Here is a 23,527-nt window from a genome sequence, read left to right as displayed (position 1 = left end):
TGTTACCATAATCAGTGCTCTCTTACTTTGATTGGAAAATGTTCCTGACCTGTTAACTAGGATTTGATGATCATGGGCTCGGCGTGTAGGAAATGTTTTGCTTTGTGATAAGGTTCATTGTATCAGAGAAATTAAAACTCACTTTTTCATTTCAAGAAAAGTTCCTTTGAGTTGCCCCCTATATTTGGAGAAAGAGGGGACGTTCCTGAGTCTGGAAACGTAAATGGTAACTATTCCTTGATGGTCCCATCTCGATGTCCAGATAGGACAGTGGTATTTGGACAACATTCTCCATGTTCCTGATGAGCCTATTCATCAGAATGGCAAGGAAGTCGTTTTCACTGCCTGTTGTGTACTGGTAGAGTTCTCCTCTGAGTGAACTTGTGAGCATCTTCCAAGAAGCATAATTAGGCCTATTGGAAACTCAAGTCCTTGGGGAACAAGTCACCATTAAATCCAGCAATCTTGTTAAGAACCTGACCTACCTTGGTGTAATCAAATTATCCCCCAAAGAAACGGAGTTGCAAATTGAAAAAGTTCATGAATTGAGACTCTGATTACATTTGGGGTACATTAATGTCCTCAGTTCAAAGCTCTAAGCATCCCCCTTCCATAGGATAACTTATTAATAGCTGATTTGCCATGCTGGCAAATTCAGAAATATGTGCTGTATACCAAGTCGCACATCATTTGTGCCGGTTGGTATTTATTTTGAAAGAGAAATAGCAGTTCTCTAAGGACAGGGGTGGAGTAATAAGAATTGTTCTCCAAAGGACAAGTCCTCATTTTGGCCCAAGACTTTATTGCACATCATAATGATCTTTCTCTGATACAAGGCCTTGTTATCCAAGATAATGTTGCTGCTTATGTTCTCATTTATGATTAAATCTTAGGGATTCTGCCTTGATTTAATTGCTAATTACAAGCCTAGCCCATGTTTACATTTTTTTAGTTTATGTTTTCAAAATAAATTCTTTGTAAAGACCACTGGAATATAAACCAACGCTACAAAAGATCTGGAGAATCCAAAGGTTGGAATGCAGGGGTGCCAATCCCAATGCTTTTGTTGGTGGAAATTCCTGTTGTCTTTGCAGGAGTTTTGTTTTTTTAAGACAATCTGCAAATCCTAATGTCTATTTTATAACTAGTGTTTGTGATTTGTTGGTGTAATATCCTAGCATCTAATCAATAGCTATTGATTAAAGTAATTTTTATCACTTGATATTTTAAATTGTAAGTAGCCCCAGCTATTTGGGCTGTCGGTGCTCAAGTATAGTGTATTCGATGTTAAGTCCTGCCACGTGCACGGGCCCCTGGTGACATCTGCTCTCGTCCCTTTGCAGAAGCCGAAGAGCTCTACCAGAAGAGAGTGCTGACCATCACCGGCATCTGCATCGCCCTGCTGGTGGTTGGCATCATGTGTGTGGTGGCTTACTGCAAAACCAAGTAAACCCTTTTCCTGCACTCATTACGCTCGCTCGCGGGGCAGGGAGGGCCCATCTGAAAAGGCTTTGTAGACACCAGGCTGCTCAACGTAGCCAGTGAAAAACAAACAGGCAAGCCGGGTGGGGGAACTGTCTTTCGCCCATCCATACGCCTCCACGTTGTAACCTCGTCACATACTTTAGAAAACCTTACCCTTTTATCTGGGTGTTCGGAAGATTTCTGATGTTTGACCATTTCCCCTGAATGAGAGTCTGGAAGACAGGCCCAGGTGGAAGCACACAGATGCAAAGTTCAGGAGAGCACAAGCCACACGCGAATTGGTGAGGGACACACCCCACGTGAGTTTCTCAGGTGGCTGCTGAGGACCGTCTGACTTGCGCTGAAAATTAGGAGATAAACTGAGACCCAATTTTCTGAAAGTTAATATGATATTTTTCAAGTTTTCAAATCTAATGAGGTCACCAGTGAAAACAGTCTCAAAATGGGAGATGTGAGAAAGGCATCTTATGGGAAGAAAATGAAATAAAATAGACTTTGAAAGAATGAAAGAGAAGACATTCAGACATCTGTCCGCACTATGTCTGGCCGGTCCCTACTAGTAACTGCATTTAAGTGTGACGGGAATTTCCTTCTCTTTCCTCCTAGGAGTACCTTCTACTCCAAGTTTCAATCACGTTCAGCACCTTTTAATCATGTATTGCTTTGTGTCATAACATACACTTTTCTTACCAATGCATCTTTATGTCCACAATAATTTCATCAGTCACTTCAGTGTAGCCATAAGAGTATTTTTATGATATAATTAAGTATTACATTAAAGAACAAAAGCAATATAATTTTATACCAAAAATCAAGGATATAGATTTTTGTTTCCTTAAAATCCATGGTTTAATTTGTCTCTGGAGTTATGTAAATGTTATAGCTAAGCCTTCATAACTACAATCTTAGGAGTTTTAGGAGACTCAATCTTAATATTTAAATATTCATAACCTAGTGATACAAAAAATTACTAGAGTAAGATCATGTTATAATTGTGCTGAAACCTACTGGCAAAATAAATACATATTCTCATGCATATGCATGCGGAAGATGCTTTTGCACGCTATGTACAATGTAGAAATTCAAAACTACATATTCTTATAGATTAAATCAGTCTTATCAAGTCTACAGCACAATTTCCCCAAGACCAATGACCATCTGTAAAACTTAAGCAAAGCTGGATTTATTAGGGAAATTAGGATTTTAGCCAAATACCCACTTGACTTCCATGGTCTTCTTTCATTTTGTCGTAGCGTTCAAGGGTACAGCTGAATCTCAGTAAGAATTCCATACTACTTCTTAATTCTATTTGCAAGGATAAGCCACCTCCCCCTCTTCCTCACCACCTGTCCACTTCCGTGAGTTATTTGTAGGTCAGTAGGAGAAAGATTTAACAGGACTGAGATACCTATTTAATAGTAATGTAAATGTTTTCTCTTTTATGTCCAGGAAACAACGGAAAAAGCTTCATGACCGGCTGCGGCAGAGTCTTCGATCCGAGCGAAACAACATGGTGAACATGGCAAATGGGCCTCACCATCCTAACCTACCTCCGGAGAGCGTGCAGCTGGTGAATGTACGTGGGCTGTGGCTGTGGGAAAACCCAGCGTCTCTCCTCTCTGGGCTCAGCTGCCTTTGCGTTCCTTTTCTCGAGCTCTTAGGCTGATAGCTGCCACCATGAATCACCGTAGCTTCCAGGAATCTGAAGTTCCTCCAGGAAAATAATAATGGGGACATTTGAAAAAGTGGATTTGGTTACTGTAAAACCAGCACATTTCCTCTTATGAAGGGCTCATTAACGGGTTGGACTAATAATAATGTTGTTCTGCAGGGAGGACTCAACTGGGAGCAGGGCAGTGGAAGTAAAGAAAAATGATACAATTAATCATACAAAAATCACAATCAAACTATATATGCACACCCAACTGTATGCATATTAATTGTACACAGACACAAATGTAAATTATATATATACATGTAATTTAGGATTGAAGACTTCCCTACTCTATAGCTGGTTAGTAGCGATAACTGCACAAAGGAATTTTGAGTTGTTTTTATTGGGGCAATTTATAGTGCATCTGCTGGTGGCCAGTGGTTACATGTTGGGCTGCTAGCCACAGGTTAGCCAATTGAAATAGCAGGATAAAGACAAGGCTTTCTACTCTGGTGAAGAGTCCCACTCTTGGAAACCCAGGAGGACAGTTCTGCTGGGTCTTAGTGGGTCTCTGTCGTAATTGACTCAGTGACAGTGAGGTTTTTTGTTTGTTTACTGATTTACTGATGCTCATTTACAAAGGACAAAATAGGGACCAAATATCAGGTCAGGTGACTTATCAAACATGTTTTCTAGTAGCAAACTTCGAAAAAAGCAATGCGGTCTTTTTCTTTGACTTTTCCTAAATGAGACAAAACCCTCAAGATGAAATATATTCTTAACCACGCAAATATTTTGCTTGTACCTCACTACACACTTAGCCTTTACCTCTGATGAAAGCATGGGGTCTTAGATGCTAGGCTATACATAGATTTCATTATCTAAGCCTTGCTTTTGTTGGATAAAGGCCAGAAATCACACATCTAAGTAGTAGTATAAGAAGGGGCCAGACTTAGATCTCTTGGTTGTTGGTGTATTGCTCTTTCTATTCCATTACGTTTCTTTTCGTCTTTAAATCTTACTCTTAATGTTTGACTTTTTATAGGAAAACATAGACATCCCCATACCGTAGACCTAACCACCGAGCTGAGTGTATACCACCAGCAATTCCTTTAGCAAGAACCCTGAGTGATTACTGGTGTCGGGTGCTAACATGTTAGCCTACTTCGACTCTAGATGATGCCTACAAGTTGCTTTCCTGAAAGGAGTGCGTTGCTACGGCAAATGCACGCAGGAACTGCTTGAATAGTTTCAGCTGAAACGTTCAGATGCGCCGATAAATCTGTACCTCAAGACGTGCCCACCAAGGGCAGCAGGACGCTTTCAAAAGTCACCCAATGGCCCTTAGCAATGTTTATCAGAATGTTCTGCGTAGTTGATAAATGCATGCACTAGACAAACCACTGCAGTCTGTCACTGTGGATGCTATGATAAATAGGCGGATGAATGGTCCCTTGAATGCCCATTGCGGCTCAAGCTGTGTAACTTTTGGGCTTGGGGAGCTCTGTGTTTTAGGTTCTTATCATGAAAAAGGTTTGAGAATAAACGTTTTCCAAAAGTTCTTTTGCACATTCAAGAAGATAATCTACATACGACACTTAGTCAAATGACACTGAAATACAATAATTATTAAATATTATTTTAAAATATCATTGTGTTCACTGAATTTATCTTCTAAGAAGTAAAAGAGAAATTAATTGTACATGAACTAGGCCTAGGTCACTCTGGGTGACAGATTTTATTTTTAAATCATTTTATTGGGGGCTCATAAAGCTCTTAGCACAATACATCGATCCCTCAAGTGTGTCCAGCACATTTGTCCATATGTTGCCATCATCGTTTTCAAAACATTTTCTTTCTACTTGAGCCCTTGGTATCAGCCCATCTTTCCCCACCCTCTCTCCTTCATGAACCCTTATTAATTAAAATAAAATTTTTTCATGTCTTACACTGACCGATATCTCCCTTCACCCACTTTTCTGTTGAGGTGACACATTTTAATTATAACCTCAGCACCTTTTCTCTCAAGCAAGCTAGAAGTACATGGTAGGAGAATTCACGAGGAAAAGCCTTTAAACTGCAGGAAAAGGGAGCATGTTCAAGCATAAATTTAATCGGCGTATTGGTGAATTGATCGAGAGCTCAGAGGACGATCAAACTAAAAGTGGTCTCTTTCATCTGGAAACATGTTACCCTTTCTTCCCATTCCTCTTCCGGTTCCAAAATCACACAGTCAGGGAGCCAATTCTGACTCATGGCAACCCTCTGGACGAGTAGAACTGCCCGGCTGGGTTTCCAAAGCTGTAAATCTTTATGGGAGCAGAAATCCTCTTCATTTTTTTTTTCCTCACAGACCTACTGGTGGGTTCTAATTTCTGATTAACCGCCCAATGGGTAGCCCACATTTGGCATTAATACTACCAACTTTTAAAATACAGCTGCAAAGTGGACTTTTCTCACGGGAAGGAAACAGTAATACATACTGTGCTTTGATTTGCAAGGAGCATCTAATTGCACCAAATGTAAAATCCTGTATGTTTTAGGTGCTCTGTCGAGGGTTGTGACCTTGGTAATTACCATGAATCCTTCAAAGCTCTCGGTGCCGTGTGCAGACTGACAGCAAGTTAAAATGTTCAGTCACATTGGTAGGGCAATATGGGCACCGAGAAGCTTTTTTTTAAAAAAAGTAGATTTAAAAACAAAATAGAAGTTTGCTTTTGCTTCTACTGATTTGACATTTGAAATAAAATAATCTCTATGTTTTTGTTTCAAATATCTGTTAATCTTCCTTGATTTACAGCATTAATAAAAATTAATTCTGGGAAGATATCTGTGCAAATTCCACTCAGGTTATCCATTAGAAACAAAATAGGGAGAATATCTTTTTTTTATAATATATGCTTGTGATTCTATGACCTATGTTGGGTGCACATTCAGGGAGTAATTCATTAACTCCATTCATCTAACTGAAATGCTAATGTAGACCGTGTAGGATCTCCCATCTGGCCGTTTGGAGGAGTGAAATTTGCTATGAAGCGTGTACTAGAATAGCTTTTTTAAAAATGCGTGAAATTTTTACTATTTTGATTCACTTGGATTTTCAAATTCCATCTCTTTGTTTATCCAGCAGTACGTGTCTAAAAACGTTCTCTCCAGTGAGCATATTGTTGAGAGAGAAGCTGAAACGTCTTTCTCTACCAGCCACCACACCTCCACGGCTCACCATTCCACCACGGTCACCCAGACTCCGAGCCACAGGTAAGAGAGGGGGAGCTAACAACATGTGATGGCCTGGCTTTCTAACAATTCCTTTCTGCACACTGCCGCTTGCCTTCCCTACGAAGACTCTTCCAAGGCAGTAGAGTGTAGTAAAAAACGCATGATCTTTGGACAAAAACAGACTGTGGACATCAGCTGACTCTACGACTCAGTCTCTGTCTATATTTGATCTTCAGATTTTCTGTACTTCAAACATGGCATAGAAATTTCACAGCTACCTTACTCTTCAGGCTAAAGACTGGCTTGGCTGCTTTCAGAGTGGCTCCACCGCCCTGGGAAGAGCAGGTGTCTGGGTCTATGGAATGCTTACAAACCGCTTCCCCGCAATGATTGTAGTGATCTGGCGAATGCAGGCGGAAAGTAGTTGAATAGTGAAAACTCACGTGCCCTGATGATCTGCACCTGAGGACATGCCACCAAGGACATCGGGACACTTTCAAGAGTCGTCCTCAAGACAACGTGCTTCCTTAACTTAAGCCACTTGGCAGAACGAAATCTGTAAGACAGCCTCCTACTCAGTCCACGGAGGCATTCGATCAGTATTCATTGAACGAGTGGCTTTATCATCAAGAGTCTTTGGGTGCATGAATCATTAAGCACTTGAGTACTAGCCAAAGGTTGGAAGTCTCAGCCCGCCCAGGAGTGTCTTGGAATGGGTGACCCTGAAAGGTCACACCTTGAAAACCCTACTGAGCAGTTTGACTCGGCATACGTGGGGTCACCGTGAGTTGGCGTCTACGCGTGGGCCACTCACAGCAAAAAATGGGCAAAGCCCGTCTCAATCTCATTTGTTTGTATCATAGCAAGGACCTTTTTAGCAGTCTACCCTCCAGCGAGCCAGGTAGTCGTGAGCATTGATAGGGCTTTCATTTTCCTCTCTGCCTGTAGTTTTTAAATGCCTCTTTGCCTCTCACATTTCCTCCCTAGCTGGAGTAACGGGCACACTGAAAGCATTGTTTCGGAAAGCCGCTCTGCCCTCATGATGTCCTCTGTCGAAGACAGTCGGCACAGCAGCCCATCGGGGGGACCAAGAGGACGTCTCAATGGCCTGGGAGGCCCTCGAGAGTACCACAGCTTCCTCAGGCATGCCAGGGAGACCCCTGACTCCTACCGAGACTCTCCTCATAGTGAAAGGTAACACGGAAGGGCAAGGCTACTGCAGAGGAGAGCCCAGTAAAAGAGCCCCCATGAGCACCTGCGGTCTCACCTAAGGCAATCTTCTCTAATCAGAATCAGGGGCAGCAGCTGCCTGTTCGGGAGTGCTCCTAGTTGATGGAGTCATCTCTTGTCTGACTGAACTGATTTCTTCTGAGCTTCTTGCATCGTCCCAGTGGCTGCAGGCAAAAGACTCTTAAAGAGCTGCGGTGATTTGATATGGAAGGTGCAGCCAACTTGGAGTTCCCAGCTCTGATCGCAGGCTTATACTCCACTCTGGGTCCCAGTTGTAACCTGAGAGAGATGGAATCAATGATTTATAAGAACCCTTCTCAAATTCTAATTTGCCAATTATCCAAACTCCGATACACTGATCGGGCTGGCCTAATGATCGCATATGCTAACTCTGTCTTACTTTCTAACGTCAGTTATCTCACACCAAGGGCTATGGTATTGCTGACTCTCCTGAGGGGGACCACTGCTCTGTTCCATCACCTAGTGTCCCATCTGTAAAGTTCCAAGAAAGGGTGAATAAATCAATCTATTGTACGCTGCATCCGGCAGTCTTCCCAGGTGATCTTCAAAGCAGACGTTGCCTTTGCTACGCCCCTTTATTCCAGGATGTTTGGGCTTTCCTCTGGGAAGAGTGGGTTGCATTGTGGAAGCTGACAGCAAAAATGAAATAAAGAATGAAGGAATGTATACTAAAAGATACGCCCAGTAGGAATATTGAGTTATAGATTCTTTGTTGGTTATTCACTTTCACTTAATCCGGGGGAGAGTTAAACCTCACCAGCTTTACCAGCTTCATCAGTAAAATATTTTCTGTTTGTTTTCAAATACTGTGTATGTGCGTGTGTGTGTGCATATGTGTTAGTGTATGTGCGTGTGATTGTCAAGTTATTTATTTATTTGTTTTACTTTCTTACTACCTCAGTCTATTTGTCCACTTGGGAAACGTTTGCATATTGCCCAATAATCTTCATTTATTTGATAAGACCATGGGTAGGAATGAAAGACTCCTTCATGCATCGAATGGGAAGTGCTTACACAAAGGACCATCAGTTCCGGGCTTACATATGAAAGTGCTCATCACTTTTTCAGGGGCCTTTTCCCAAACATGTTGTTCCAAAGCTTCATGGAATTGGAGATTACTCTAGAATCAATCCACGTATGGAAAAGTAGACAGGGTCCCAAACTGGTTTAAAATACTAGCCTCAGATTTATGCAATCCTATCTTTATGTACAAAGAAAGTCTAACTCTCCTAACTGAATCTTTTTGTAAGACTGAAAATAAAGTATGAAAGACTAAACTCTTCCTCTCTCACTAGATGTGCTCAGACCTGCAGGCGCTGACGTTTCTCTGCCGGGCGGGGCTTCCTTGGGGAGTCCAAAGGCTGTGCAGGGCCGCAGTAGATGCCGGCACTCAGAGACCTTGCAGAGTAAAATGAATCACTGCTAGATGTTGGTTAAATTTGGATTGGATTTCTCAGAAAGCTTAATTTAAGTACCCCCAAAGAAAAAAATCTAAAGGCTCAAGCCCCAAATAATTCTGTCTCCTAGACACATTCCCATTTTAGACACAGCTAAATCTCACATCTCTATCACTCTGAATCATGGCTGAAAAGCAGGAAAATTAATAGGTGTCCTGTTCCTGTGAGCTGGGGTTCAGAGGAGAGTGTCCTGTGTCATCACAGGTCGTGTCAAATTAGACTTTGTGAACACTAACGTGAAGAAGGGAGTCATTCAGTGTTAGGCATTGGTTACATTTTTATCAAAAGCTGAGAAATGTGACTCTGAAAAAGCCACATCCTCCTCAGTGCCAAAAAGTCAGAGCTCCCTACTCTGGGGAGGAAAGCCTAACTTTGCCACAGCAGGGCCCTCAATGTGCTGAGGGCTTCACTGAGCTTTTTCAGACAAAGCATGACATAGGGTAACATGGCGCCTCCGGCCCTCGGGCAGTCACGAAAGATAAACCAAATTCTGATGAAAGAGAAATGTAAGATTGGACATAGGCCCCCACAGCGCGACAAGACCAACATAAGGTTCTTTCAGGCTTACTTTTCAATGCCCTGAACACTGGGTGGATAGTTTCAAAAGTTACATTTAGTAGAGTAATTAAAAGCACACAAATGCATTGCAGTGTTAACAGGAATAAAATTAAGCTAGTCTGCTTTTTTCCTCTCATAACACATAACCTTATAGCTGAGCTAAGGAGAAACCCAGCCCGCAGAGCCAAATGCAGTAGATCCAGCTGTCAGCATCTTAGAGCTCCTTCCAGTCCCCACTGGGGCTTCATTCTCTAAGACCCCTTGGCCTTTAGGAAGGTAGAGTATGTAAGCAATACTTCTTCCCTCTCCAAATCCCTGAGCATTGGTCCTTAACAACTCAGAGCTTTCGAGGATGCTCACCGGCTCTAAGTTTAAGTTGCAATGATGTTCAAAGTCCTGAAACTTCGATGAGCGAGGCATGTTAGCTGATCTTGGCATGCACCCCTGTGAGGAAACTCTTGGTGACATAAGCCTAGATTCCAAGGGTGCTGAATTTCCCAGTATCAACATTCAGACAGATGCAAGGGATTGAGAGTCTTTATTCTCTGCTTTGGTAGTAACATGAACTCTGTCCCCTTACCCTCCCTGCTCTGTACCTCTTATTCCACCACACTTATGTGGGGTATTCTGTGCTCACACAGGTATGTGTCAGCAATGACCACCCCGGCTCGTATGTCACCTGTAGATTTCCACACGCCAAGCTCCCCCAAATCACCCCCTTCGGAAATGTCTCCACCTGTGTCCAGCATGACGGTCTCCATGCCCTCCATGACAGTCAGCCCCTTCATGGAAGAAGAGAGACCTCTCCTGCTGGTGACACCGCCACGACTTCGGGAGAAGCAGCATGACCACCACGCTCAGCCATTCAACTCCTTCCACCACAACCCTGCGCATGAGAGTAACAGCCTCCCCCCTAGCCCTCTGAGGATAGTGGAGGACGAAGAGTATGAAACGACCCAGGAGTATGAGCCAGCTCAGGAGCCTGTTAAGAAACTCGCCAACACCCGGCGGGCTAAACGAACCAAGCCCAATGGCCACACACCAAACAAGTTGGAAATGGAGAGCCACACAAACTCGGAGAGCAGGAACTCCGAGAGTGAGACCGAAGATGAACGGGTCGGTGAAGATACACCTTTCCTGGGCATACAGAACCCCCTGGCCGCGGCTCTGGAGGCAGCCCCGGCCTTCCGCCTGACTGAGAACAGGACTAACCCAGGGGACCGCTTCTCGACACAGGAAGAAGTTCAGGCCAGGCTGTCCAGTGTAATTGCTAACCAAGACCCTGTTGCTGTATAAAACATCAGTAAACACCTAGATTCACCTGTAAAACTTTATTTTATATAATAAAGTATTCCACCTTAAATTAAACAATTTATTTTATTTTAGCGGTTCTGCAAATAGAAAACAGGAAGAAACTTTTATAAATTAAATATATGTATGTAAAAAATGTGTTATGTGCCATATGTAGCAATTTTTTACAGTATTTCAAAATGAGAGCGATATCAGCGGTGCCTTTTATGTTCTGTTCTGTTGAGAGCGAGTCCTGTACGGTTCCCGTGGTTGCTTTTCCCACAGTATTGCAGCAAATCCCCCCTATGCAGTTTGCTGACTTCTTGTGCATTGCACTCTGAGGCTGACTGGGTCTATGATGGGCCAGCCTGGCACCTGTCGTCACTGTTTGCTTGTTGTTGCGCCCACCCCAGGCGCCTTGCGAGGGCGCATCCAGCCAGATCCGCCTCGTCTCTCTTGACTTTGCTTTCAGTGTGTAAAACGGGTTGTGCCTACTCTGTCAGCCAAAGGCTTGCTCCACTGGGCTCTGAGATAGTTGTAGGTCCAACAGCATGCTACTCTTCATTACAAATGGACCCTGCTTTAAGCCCTGGTGAATATTAGGAAGACGGCGGTTAGCAAAACAACAATTTATGTCCTTCATCCCAAGACAGGTTGTCTCTACAAAAAGGAGCTACCATTTGCTTTCTTTTGATTTCTTTTAACTGGACAAAAGGCGACCATTGGAAGGAGAGTGTAGAAAGCAGGTTCTGGTTTGCTAGCGGATGCATCCGGCCTCTGAGCAGAGGGCTCAAGTTCATCCAGCCTCTGAGCAGAGGGCTCAAGTTCATCTAGTCTTGGCGGGGGGCAGGGTGCTGTGAAGCAGCAGTTCATCCAGACGAAGATCACACCATGGCTGGTCAAGGTGCACTCATTTCTGCCCTGCATCTCTCACCAGTCTCGATGAGAGATTAGTGGTGTCTTCTCCCCTCAGGAGGAAGGGTGGCGCAGACAGTCCAACCCAACAGCACCTCCCGCCATTTGTCTGCAGTAGCCCGAGAGCAAACTGTGCCTGCTGCACAGAGTGGTGACTAGGGAAAGACACAGAGGAGACCCAGGTGGAGAGCAACTGTGTGACTTTTTTTTCTTGACATGGGAAGCCATTTTTGTTGGGCCACCCCCTCGCTCTGAGGAGTTTGCTCTTGTGTGTCAAGGTCGACTTGATTAGGTCATCACTATGCATGAACATTTGTGTCAGGCAAGGCCGATGCGCGTGTGTTTGTGATTAGTAAGAACCTTCCACAAGTGGTGGTCCATCAGGAAACGTCCAGAGGGTCAGAAAGGATGCACCTCCACTTGCAGAGTGACCTCCACCTGGGCACAAACTCTGTGTGTGCCTGTGGCATCATTTGCCTATGGTCCTATTCTTACTTGTATCCTTTTGCTTTACTGTCACAAAGCAGGCTAAATTGGTCCCACTTCCCCACGTTTCCTTGCTATTGTGAATCCAAGGGAGTGCTACATGTCAATAAGTGTCAACAGTGGAAAAATAAGAGAGATTGAAACAATAAACTGTGTGGTCCATTTTATGCCCTGCCTGCTCTCTTTGGACTCAGGGCTGGAGCTATATACTTAGCCTCCTATGAGCCACGAGGCACCATGGGGAAGAGGTTAGTAGGAGGTCCAAAGTGCTAGGCGTGAACTTAATGACAGTACCTGCTGCTTGTTTGCAGGTGAACAGAACCAATTTCTTCACCAAATCTCCAAGTCCAATCAAAAGGCAGACATGACATAAAACTAGGTCTCATGAGTCAAAATCAGGATGGGAATGAGTTATCTTGTTATGCTCCTAGAAGTTTCTGTGACCCACAGACGTGCCTGGCCTGCGGTTCCTTGCAGTTAGTCTGAGGACCTGGGACCCACCCCCCTCCCCCCGGGTTTCCTTTGTGGATCACATGCCACTTTCTCTGTGCCCCATGGGACCCTGGTGTGCTCCCCTGCACTGCAGCTCTCCCGGCAGACTGTGCAACTGGAGGAAGCTCATGGCAGAGGACGAGAGCGATCAGCCTCGCAAAGTTCTCTCAATTACTAGACCGTGGCTTTTATAGACCTGGCCTCATCCTTCGGCCATTCCAATAATGTTATTTTTAATCTTCCTTCCATTAGTTACAGCACACATTTCTAAATTTCTATTTCCAATTCTTTTCATACTAGGGTATTCAGACAGCCCATTCTGAGGAATTTCAGGAATAAGCAGACTCTTCTATTGAAAGCAATGAGCAACATTTTCCTCATGATGGAAATCGCTATGAGTTTCCACATTGCACATGCAGACAGAGCAACACTTAGGATGAGGAAAGTTGATTTCAACCCAATTCTGGCCACTCGTGGAGGTGACATATGAGTTGGGACAGGGTTTGTTTTTGTCTGTAGAACAAGAGCTTCCCTTGACCAGTAAGGCCAGCTGACTGCTCAGGGCCACTAGCCAGGCTACACAGATTGGTGTTCACAGTAATATCTCTACTGTTTCTCTAATTGGCACATCACTATCAATCATCCCTGTTTATAAACTCAGGCAATGCAGTGGCAATCCAGAGGAGGAATGTGAACCCAGACTCCCGGCGCATGGAAAGCTATCTTGAGGCTGCTGCTGATGGATGTTCATTGCCAGGAAATGATAGAGCAATGACTATGCCTCCATTCCCTGGGCCATAATCCCAAGGAGGGGTATGCAGTGGAGCATAATATATGCAAAATTCCTTTAGTCACTCTAGATTCGTGTTTTGTGCCCCTCTCTCCTCTTGTCTGACAGGACTTTGTTTTTGAAAACCTCCTAGACAGCCTCCTTCTTTCTGAAAAGGGGCACTTTGCCTGGGATGTATGTAAATGGTTCCACCTGGGCCCCGTGTCATCTCCTGCTCGGTGCAGCGTGACTGCCTTGAGAGTAGTAGAGTTTACCCTGGGTAACTTTCTCAGTAACCCCTCCTTTTTGGGGCCTAGGATCAACAGGTTCATATTGGGGAAAATAGGGAAAGGCTGGTCTTCCGTTTTAGTCCTGGCTCTATTCCACCAGCGACAGAGATGTCAATCCTGAAAACCCCACAAAACACTGCAGACAAGAGGGAATGGCCACACATCACATATTCTGTTATGCTTTTGTAAATACATATTGTACATGACTGGGATGCTTTGTGAAATCATTTATTGTCTATATGATTTAATGCCAGATCAGACTCTCTCAACTTCCTGTGTAGCACTGTAAATAACATAGTATCCTTTATTATTTATATTTAAGCACCTAACATAGAGTTGTTTTCCTATAAGTTTAAGATAAATGTCCAAATATATGTTTTTTTTCTCTTTTCTTTAAACATATGTATCTTTTCCTTTTTCTTAAGAATAATTTATTGTTGAAGAGAAAGAATGTATATGTAATTGAAATTGTTTGAAGAATGCACATTTGAAGGCCGCGAGGTACTGATAAAACTAAAGAATTTATTATCCAAAACACTAAGCAATAAGTAATTGTGATTTATTTAAAGTTTTGTTCATTCCATGAAAGTTCTACTGCAATAAAATGCTACCCTGTGGTGACCTAGCTGTGTTGCTCAGCAGACTATGTTTCAGTCTGTTAGACCAGCACCTTCATCTTAATCTGATGCTCGTGCTAATTGAGGGACGTGTCTGACGGACTCCATGATCAGCTGTCTGTCCATTGCTTTTGTCACACTGCCTACTCTTGAGTCATCTTCTGCCTGCTGATTTCTTTGACCACTTTGTTCCTTCTTCAAGCGGCCATCATGAAGCAATAGCCCATCTCTTTTGCACCCATCCTCAGTAACATCAGAGAGAACATTGCCGGACACGAGTGCCTACATCCTGGTTCTTTAAAACTTGCCCAAGTGGCAGCATAAAGCATCTTCACACTCATGGAAATGTCAGTGTGGAAATCCTACCCCATCAGGAAAATTTGGGGGCGGGGCTGCTATTGCGGTTCTAATAGTCCACTGGTCACAGAGCCTAAAAGACAGCCAGTTAGCTTCTGACCTACATGAAGCTTCCCTATTGCTTCAGTAGATTTATTTTCCACTGGGCCCGGGACTAATTAATTCACAATCTTAAGTGAAGGAGAGGTGAAATCAGGTTCAATTCCCCTTGTCTCATTACCATCAGATAAATCAAATGAAATGTCCACCTTACTGCTCAGGGAGGGGCCTTTGTGCATGATTATCTCCCACATTCTAAGACTTATTCCTAGAAATGAGGGATTACTGAGATAAAGCTAAACAAAAGCCATATTTTACCAAGTAGATCTTTCACTTGACAAGTTTTATATCTCTTTAAGCATTGTACTCATTATCCCAGCTAGGCCAAGGGCTTCTGAAGTATATGGAGCAGAGATCAGCAATTCTTCGTGGGCACACAGTGACCTTCTTTGGCCCTTCATAGTACCATGAGGCTTCTCATCACAGTCCAACTCCATGTATGCACACAGTTCCTATTACCCAGTAATCACTCGGAGGAGCCCTGAAGGCATAGTGGATTAAGAGTTGGAATGCTAATCGCTAGGTTAGCAGTTCAAGACCACCAGGGGGCTCCTCAGGAGCAAGAGGAGGTTTCTCCTCCCTTAAGGAATACAATCTCAGAAACTCACAGGGGGCAGTTCTTCCCTATCCTGTAGGGTCACTATGAGTCAGCATCGACTCTGTGACAGTGATGAAGTCATAGCTCCAGGAGTGGCATTTCTGAAAGCCGTATAGATGTCGAGAGATTTAAATTGTGGCCTTTGGCTTTTCTCAGCTTTTACTGTTTCTATTACAGGATTTTGAAAAGCATTCAAATAGCCTCACCATTGGGTTAACTGTGATTCCCCCCCCCCCCCCACACACACACACGGAAACACAAAGAGAAAAGTAAACCTCAATTATATAGCTGAACTCACCGTATTCTTCCCCCATCCACTGTCCTTCAGTCATTTAGTACATCAAGGAGTGCACAGAATACTTAAAGTCTGAAACACTCTCCTGGTACCTCAAGTTGATGCTGAGGCTTTGTCCAACTCAAAAGCTGAAAACTGTAAGCAGCTATCTTAGTAATTTAGGTTAAATTAGTTTACCTAAAATACTTTTTATATTTGAAACAGAACTCTGCAAGCAGTAGAGGGTGATGTGGATGAGAGAAAGTTCACAACACAGCACAGCATAGCCAATCATCTAGAACATTCTCTGTTGAGTCCAACAATGTGGAGTTGTGAGACCTGTGCCAGCACTGCAAACGTGCCAAGGATCTCGCCTTTCCAATCCAATGTCAACCCTATAAAGCCCTCTCGATCATGAGATTGTGTGGCTTTCTATCTTGATGATGAAAGACAATAGGACTTGATGCCAGGGATCGGCGGTGTAATGAGGCAGCTCTGAAAGCTTGAGATTTGGCGTGCTCTAAAGAAGAGAATGTGTTGGTGAGCTCATGAGTCTAACCACTTTGCACGGTATTTCTGGTGTATATTCTTTAAAACTTATGGAATAAAAGAAATTTTTAGAAACCATTTTTCCAACATATTAATTTGATTGGAAGTAGAAATGCCTTCACTTCATGAAAGACTAAGCCATCCTGTCTTTACAGAAAGCCGCCACATTCCTACCGTTGTCGGGCAAGGGAGTTGTCTCCTCCTTGTATATGCCTTCCGTCCCTGTTGACATCCTGGTAAAAGACCTGCAAGATCTCTGTAGTAGGCTGTTGGTTTGGAACGTCATTCAAGCTTCCCCAAATCGTCCACCAGGAAACAGGAAAAGAATTTTCTTATTTGAAGAAAACCTATCCTGATCCACCTCATCTGTTTAAATCCAATCCCTAAGGAACAGAGAAGAGAAAAGAGTTATAGTTCCCGCCATGCTTTTTTTCCCTAAAACTTTTTCCCTCGTTTGGGAGAGAGTTTAATGGAGGAAAAGGCATCTCCTCCCACCCCCAGTCTCCCAAAGAAACTACAGAGTACAGAATTGCGTTCATAGATTTAAACATGTTTAGGAGCCCCGATGCACAGTGGTTCCCTGCTGGACTGCTAACCGCAAGAGCAGCAGTTCATGTAAAGTCTCAGAGACTCACAGGGGTGGTTCCACTCTGTCCTCTAGGTCACAACGAGTCCATCTCAACCCAATGGCAGTGATTTTGGTCGGGGTGAGTAGCATATAGGTTTGCTTAGTTTTACTCATATGCAGAGAAATAAATTATTAACTATATCATAACATTTTATGACAAAGCATCTCTTAGTTCTTTTGATTCTCTTGATGCTGTAGGACAGATATTAAAACTGCGACAAAGATTTCATATCACAGAGGTTAGAAATCTTGCCCCGTGCTGCCCAGTACAGTTGCAGAGTGGTAGAGCTAATACTTGCACCCGGTTCTGACTGCAACTACTGTTTCAGATTGCACACCTCTTCGTCCAAAGCACAGACAGACCTTTCCGTTTCAGCCTTGTCTTGTGTGTGGAGTTCAAAGGTACATCCAGTTCCGATGGGAACTCAAGAGTTCTTCTAGAGCCTAAATCGATTGGTTTATTGACTCTGCATCTTCCCTAAAGCTTAGCTTTCCAAGGGAATGAACTGTACTTATGGGGACGAGTTCATCCTGCAAGCGAAAAGAGGAGGGGCTCTCTGTTCAGAACACTATCCCCACCACCAAGCAGTGGTGTCAATTTTGACAATATCCTCTTCCAAGCTTCTCCCCTGATCTGTAGCATATAAATGCCATTGATAGTCCAAGGCTATGTGGTGGTGAAGATCAAATGGAAATACAAGAAGGAAACCCGTCCACAGTGAGGATGCTGGCTTGAATGTGTTCCATTTGCTCCTTCCCCTCCAAGTTGTTAAGATTTGGAATGTGAGTTTTCCAGTTCCAAATGGCACACTCCACATCACACAAACTGAACAAATTAACATGTTTTAGCATTTTCCCAATCTTGTCCTGGTTAATAAGTTCCTTTGTAAAACCATATGTTGAGCAGTATAATCCCCAAACAGCATTGGAAAACTGTGGTTTAAGTAAGTTCTTCAGGTACTTTAAAGGCATTTTAAGAACTGCTTGCTTCTTACAAACATACCATTTCACATCAGCTCTCTAATTTTAATGATTCATTACATTAATGCTTCCTATAATTTCACAGACCTTTACTGACATAGGACTCAATAGCATGTTCACAACACCTACAAGCTTCCTTGAAAACATTCAGAAAACAAGCCATGAAAGTCACTCCTAGGCCGAGTCACTGTGCTCAATGCCTGGCCTCTAGTTCGGTCCAGGGTATTCAGAAAGATGCTACTTTCTTGTAACTGTTCTTAGATGCCATCAAGTCCGTCTCAACTCATAGTAACGATGCATGCGACAGTGTGGAAACACTGTCCAGTCCTATGTGACGCTCACGTTATTGCGATGTTGTTACAGTGTTAACCAGTGAAGCTCACTGTTATCACTACTGTGTCCATGCAGTTCCATAAGGGGTTTCTTCTTCTTTTTTCAGTGACCCCCTAATTTGCCAATCATGATGCCCTTCTCCAGGGACAAGTCTCTCCAGAGTACACAAGACAAATTCTGGCCATCTTGTTTCTAAGGAATATTCTGGCTACACTTCTTGTCTCTTCAGTCCATCAATTGCCATTGAGTCAATTCCAACTCAGCAAATGTAGATGACAGAGTGGAACCACTCCATTTTGAGAAGGCAAATCTTCATGGAAGCAGATAGCCTCAACTTTCTCCTACAGAGTAGCTTGAGGGTTTGAACCATTGCCTTTGGGATTGTTACCCTGATTCCTAACCCACATCCCCAGCAAGGGTCCTTGTTCTTCTGACACTATGCAGTATATTTCATATATTATATTATATTATATTATATTATATTATATTATATTATATTATATTATATTATATTATATTATATTATATTATAAACACCATGTTGCAAAGGCACTCATTCTTCTTTGGTCTTCCTAATTCTCACTCCATTCCCATAAGAATCCAAGGAATCCAGGCAAAAGTCTACAGAAGAACAAAGTGAGAAGAGTCAGGTCTTAGATTATTAACTCCTAACTGTGAGGAACCACATTGCTTTGGGGCACTTTTTCATGCCTTGCCAGTAATTCTCCAATACCTCCTCAAGTCTACTCAGACTTCACTACGTGCATAAAACAATTTTTTCCTCATCGGGGGAATGTATCCATTGATAATTTGTGGATTTTAGATTTAGTTCTTTAAATCTTTGTTTTGCATCAAGGAATGTATGATTGTGACTGGCATTGGAGTGTGGTTTAGGCAGGGCTGAGCTCCATATAGTCGAGGGCCATCACCCTGGTGTCATTATCTAGAGCCCTTCTCAGGGCTGAATTTAAAGTGGGCTTATTGTTTATGTGATTGGGCCGCTAACTGCAAGGGCAGCAGTTGGAAACTCCCAGCTTCTCTTAGAGAGAACAATGAGGCTTCCTACTCTCATAAAGAGTCACCATCTGGGAAACCCACAGGGGCAGTTCTACCTTGCCCTGATGGGATCACCATAAGTCAGAATTGCCTCAATGGCTCTGAGTTTGGTTTGGTGTTTTTCCATCTTCTCCATAGAACCTAAAATGCCCTCCACATCTTTCTTGAGTTTGCACTTTACAGCTGATGAGGAAACAAAACAATTTCCCCTTGGATCCCAGAATCCCTGCGCCATGAAGAATAGGGGAAAGCAAGGGGGTGCTGTGTGTTAGGACCATTTGTTCTGAGCTCCCAGATCCCGTGCTATTAGCTTGATTCCAATTAGAAGATCATTATGCCCTTCCTGAGTTATCTTTAAGAAGCAAAAAAAAAAGCAGTCATTTACCTGAACAAATCTTTAGAGTCCCTTTCTCTTTGGCTCTTCTGTTTCTGATGATTCTGATTTCAAAAGATCTGATCTTATGTGACTATATAACTTCATACCTTAAACAGAATTTAATCTGAAATTATTGTGCTTCAATTAGAACTTAATATAATTTTTATTAATTTGGGATGCCTTCCTTGGTTGATGCTAAGCACCTTGGAAAGTTGAGAGGCAAGGTCATATTTAATCTTTCATAATAGAAGATGCTAATTTCAGCACACATGTTGGATTCTACTCTATTGGTCTGCCAAATGAGGGCCCTAGCCATGGATTTGAGAGGCACGGCCTTGAATCCTTCCTCTGAAGCTATTAAAGTGGGGCTGAATGCCAATTAGCAAGCAAAGAGCAACTTACAGAACCACGTGCTATCCCCTGATCAAGTCAAAATGGAAGCAATATTTGAAGTGTCTCCCCCTTCCCTATACACACATATAATTAGTGACCACAGTGATTGTACCAATAAATTCATTCCCTGCTTCACAGCCCCATTGCTTCTGCCCTCATCCACGCTTTCACCCTCTCTCACCAGGACCCCGTAGCCTCCACAGCTGTCTTCTCCTTCAGCTCCCCTGCCTGGGCCATCCTTTACATCCTACTGGAAGGTTCTGTCTGACTTACAAACTCTTCCACATTGTTCTCCTGCGTCTGCTCCTTCATGACTCCTTTGACTTCTTACTTAGCCAGACCTAGCAGGCCCTAGTCAGACTTCTACAAAAATCTTCTGCTTATCTTTCACCTTCACCCCTCACTTCCAGCTCATTGCTCTCTGTTTCCCAAAGATACCCCTACCGGTGTCTGTGGAACGCTGGTCACTGGCATACCAATGTCGGGGCTTTTGCCATATTCATGTACCACTTGTATGATTTTTGCATCATGTTTTTTTTTTCAACTGAATGCATTTTTAACTAAAATAAAGTCATTTCAAGGGAAATTTTGTATCAATTCTGTGAATGAAAAACCTCAAGCAGATGCCATAATAAAAAACTGTAAAAATAAATATAATAAAAATGAAACAACATTACTATTGTTCTCACAAGATATTATTTGCCTGGTGAAGTGTCTGCTCTGAAAGCCTATCCTCTTTTGGACAAAAGGAAAGTTAGCAAGTGTTGCGGCTCCAGTGCAGTCCGGTCCGCGTGGCAGAAGAGCACCGTGTTCCGTAAGGTTTCCAATGTTTGTTCAGCCAGCCTTTCTTCAGAAGCAGTACTTGAACCTCCAACTTCTGGTTAGCAGGTGAGCGCGTTTACTCTTTACTCCAACCAGAGACTACACCCCCATAGAAATAGGAACTCTGAAAACAGGGAGACGAAAAGGTTGAAGCCTTCTTCTCTCACTTGGGCAAATGGGGCAATAGGCATCCCTAACCCTCGAGTTCATTGTGAGGCTTAAACGAGGGTTGTTATAGATGCAAGCAGTTGCACATAGTAGGTGCTTAATAATTATTACTTCCTTTGTTGGGAGATTTCTCCAAGACAGCATTGCCTCGGTGGCAGTGAGTGAATGGAACTCATCTGGGGCTTGAGAAGGAGGCTTAGCACCATGGCTAGCCCTGCTTAGTCCTGCCCTGCCTGTGGAGAGCTCTCCGGGGAAGCTGGTTGAGGCAGTGTGTCCTCGGAAAGCTGGCGTCCAGGTCCTGCCGCTGCCAGGAAAGAGTCCCCTTTTTCTCCCCGAAGGGAACCAACCAAACCCAGCACGGAGTTAGCCTAGGAGAGCAGATGTTTCTTTTTCCCTGACAAGAAAACAATTTTACAAATTCAGAGATGGAAGTGAAAGCTAGCTCCATCCAATTAGCAAGAACTAATTTCAATTTCAAGGTCACTGTGTACGGTGCCGTCCTTCCCGAGCCCTGAGCGTTGGCTCCCCTCCCTGGCTGATTCTGCGGCTCGGCATCCCTGCCCCTCCTGCAAACAATCACAGTGTCCACATAGACCTCGGCCGCTGGTGATGTGCGCAGTCCTCGTTGTTAGGAAATTGACGCTGGGCAAACGATGAAAGGCTTCACCTATTACAGAGGTTATGGCACAGTTTTCTCTGTCTCTGGCTTAATTTAATTAGATGGCTTGTAATAGCTCAGCAGCAGAATTGTGCAGCAGAATGGGCTCCAATTTGCCCGTAGGCCACCGGAGGAGCAGAGCAAATATGATATACGCTGGGTGACTCATCAGAGGGTGGAAAATGCCTTGAGACCGCTCTCTTCTCAATGGTATCAGGCAAGGTGACAGAACTCTTCCCTGGGAATAGACACCTGGGAGGCCCGCGTCTGCAAGATCATTGAGAAAGAATGCTTAAAATGAGGTAAGCAGCCGAACCACTGTCTGACTTCAACTTCCTTTGTGGTCACTGGATCTTGAAAACAAGGATCTAGGAACTTAAATCTAGCTGCCCGAGACTGATCAACTACGGCCATTCCCCACACTCACCCTACACGGCAGCCTGTTCCCGACTGAGCAGGCCGCTCTCCTGGGCAGGAAGCTCAGGCAAGAGAAGTCAATAGACCAAGATGCTCTTTCTTTTTCTGGCCGGTGCTAAGTTACCTCATGCTTTCTGTAAGACTTGGTTTGGGCACAAACTCCAATACTGATTTTCGTTGTCGGTAAGTTAAATCTGGAAAACACTAAATTTTACAGATTTGGTTTTGCAAGTGGTAAAGCAATGAAGTCACTGGGTGTTTGGGCAGCCAGGTTCAGGCTGGGGTACAAAGGCAGCCCAGTGGGAGCTATAATCAGGCTCCATTTCACCCAATATGTTCAGAAAGAGAAGGTAAAGAGGGGATAGGTTGCATGGGGACCACATGATAGAGATTTCATGTTACGATGAAAATTAGGGAAGATTTAGAAAGTGATCAAGGAATTCCCCAGACTTTGTTGTTGCCCAGTGTTAGGCACCATCTAGTCGATTTTTCATTGGGTGACCTGATGTGACCCAGCAGACCTTCCCCAGAGGATTTTCTAGGCTGTAATCTCTGCAGTGGCCAGTTGCCAGGTTTGTCTCCTGTGCTGTCCCTGGGTAAGCTCATGCTTCACCCTTGCACATCCCAAACTTTCCCTCAAGAGGTTGCCTCTGGTCGGCATCAGTTTACTGCTGAGCAGGGATGCAGCCAATGACAAGAGCAGGAAGTGGCCCTGGAGATTGCGCCGCTGGCTTGGGATCCCTTGCTTGTGCAACTCCTTCCAATATTGATCCGCAAGCAAGCTTCATTCATTCACACAAAGTTCATGCTTTCATTCAGGGTTGACTAAGGACTTGGAATGTGTGGGACTCCAATGCAAAGGAGGCTATGACCCATCTCTTTTGAACATTTCTCCTGAGGAGGAGGAGGGGAACCAGGGCTCAGTGGTAGGACTCTCACCTGTCCTGCGGGAAACGTGGACTTTGCTTCTGGCCAATGCCCTTCCTTCCCAGTCACCCCTTTTCTAGCAGAGAAGGTTAGCATGTGGTTATGATGCTGTACTGCAGCTTCCAGAATAAGAGGGGCTAGGAAGCAAGGCTTGGTCATCTATTTCTTAAAAATCTGCCAGTGAGAAATCTACAGCTCACAATGATCTGATCACACGGTGCTTGGGGTCTCCATGACTTGGCAGCCCCGTGAGTCAGAACTACATTGACTGCAGCCAACAGCAACAATCTATGGAAGACATCAGATTCTAAGTCTGGAGCTTAGTGCCTCAATATCTGCTATGTGATGGGTTGAGAAGTTGAAGCTGGACTTAAAATCATATATTATAAATTTACTGCCACTTAAGTG

The 23,527-nt window shown here is 43.7% G+C and overlaps 1 protein-coding gene across 1 annotated transcript in view; it reads left to right on the top strand.

Moving 5' to 3' along the window:
- NRG1 (neuregulin 1) overlaps positions 1–14,223 on the top strand; it is a 1,270,305-nt gene extending 1,256,082 nt beyond the window's left edge. The window contains exons 4-8 of the mRNA XM_075556714.1: positions 1,344–1,446; positions 2,935–3,061; positions 6,267–6,397; positions 7,346–7,552; positions 10,266–14,223. Coding sequence (XP_075412829.1) covers positions 1,344–1,446; positions 2,935–3,061; positions 6,267–6,397; positions 7,346–7,552; positions 10,266–10,920 — 1,223 coding nt within the window. The 3' untranslated portion in view covers positions 10,921–14,223. The remainder of the gene's footprint in view (positions 1–1,343; positions 1,447–2,934; positions 3,062–6,266; positions 6,398–7,345; positions 7,553–10,265) is intronic.
- The last annotated feature ends 9,304 nt before the right edge of the window (positions 14,224–23,527 follow it).

Source organism: Tenrec ecaudatus, chromosome 8 (genome assembly GCF_050624435.1).
Source record: "Tenrec ecaudatus isolate mTenEca1 chromosome 8, mTenEca1.hap1, whole genome shotgun sequence".
Lineage (NCBI taxonomy): Eukaryota > Metazoa > Chordata > Mammalia > Afrosoricida > Tenrecidae > Tenrec > Tenrec ecaudatus.
Note: the sequence above shows the minus strand (reverse complement) of the source record. Positions and strands in the feature narration are given on the sequence as shown.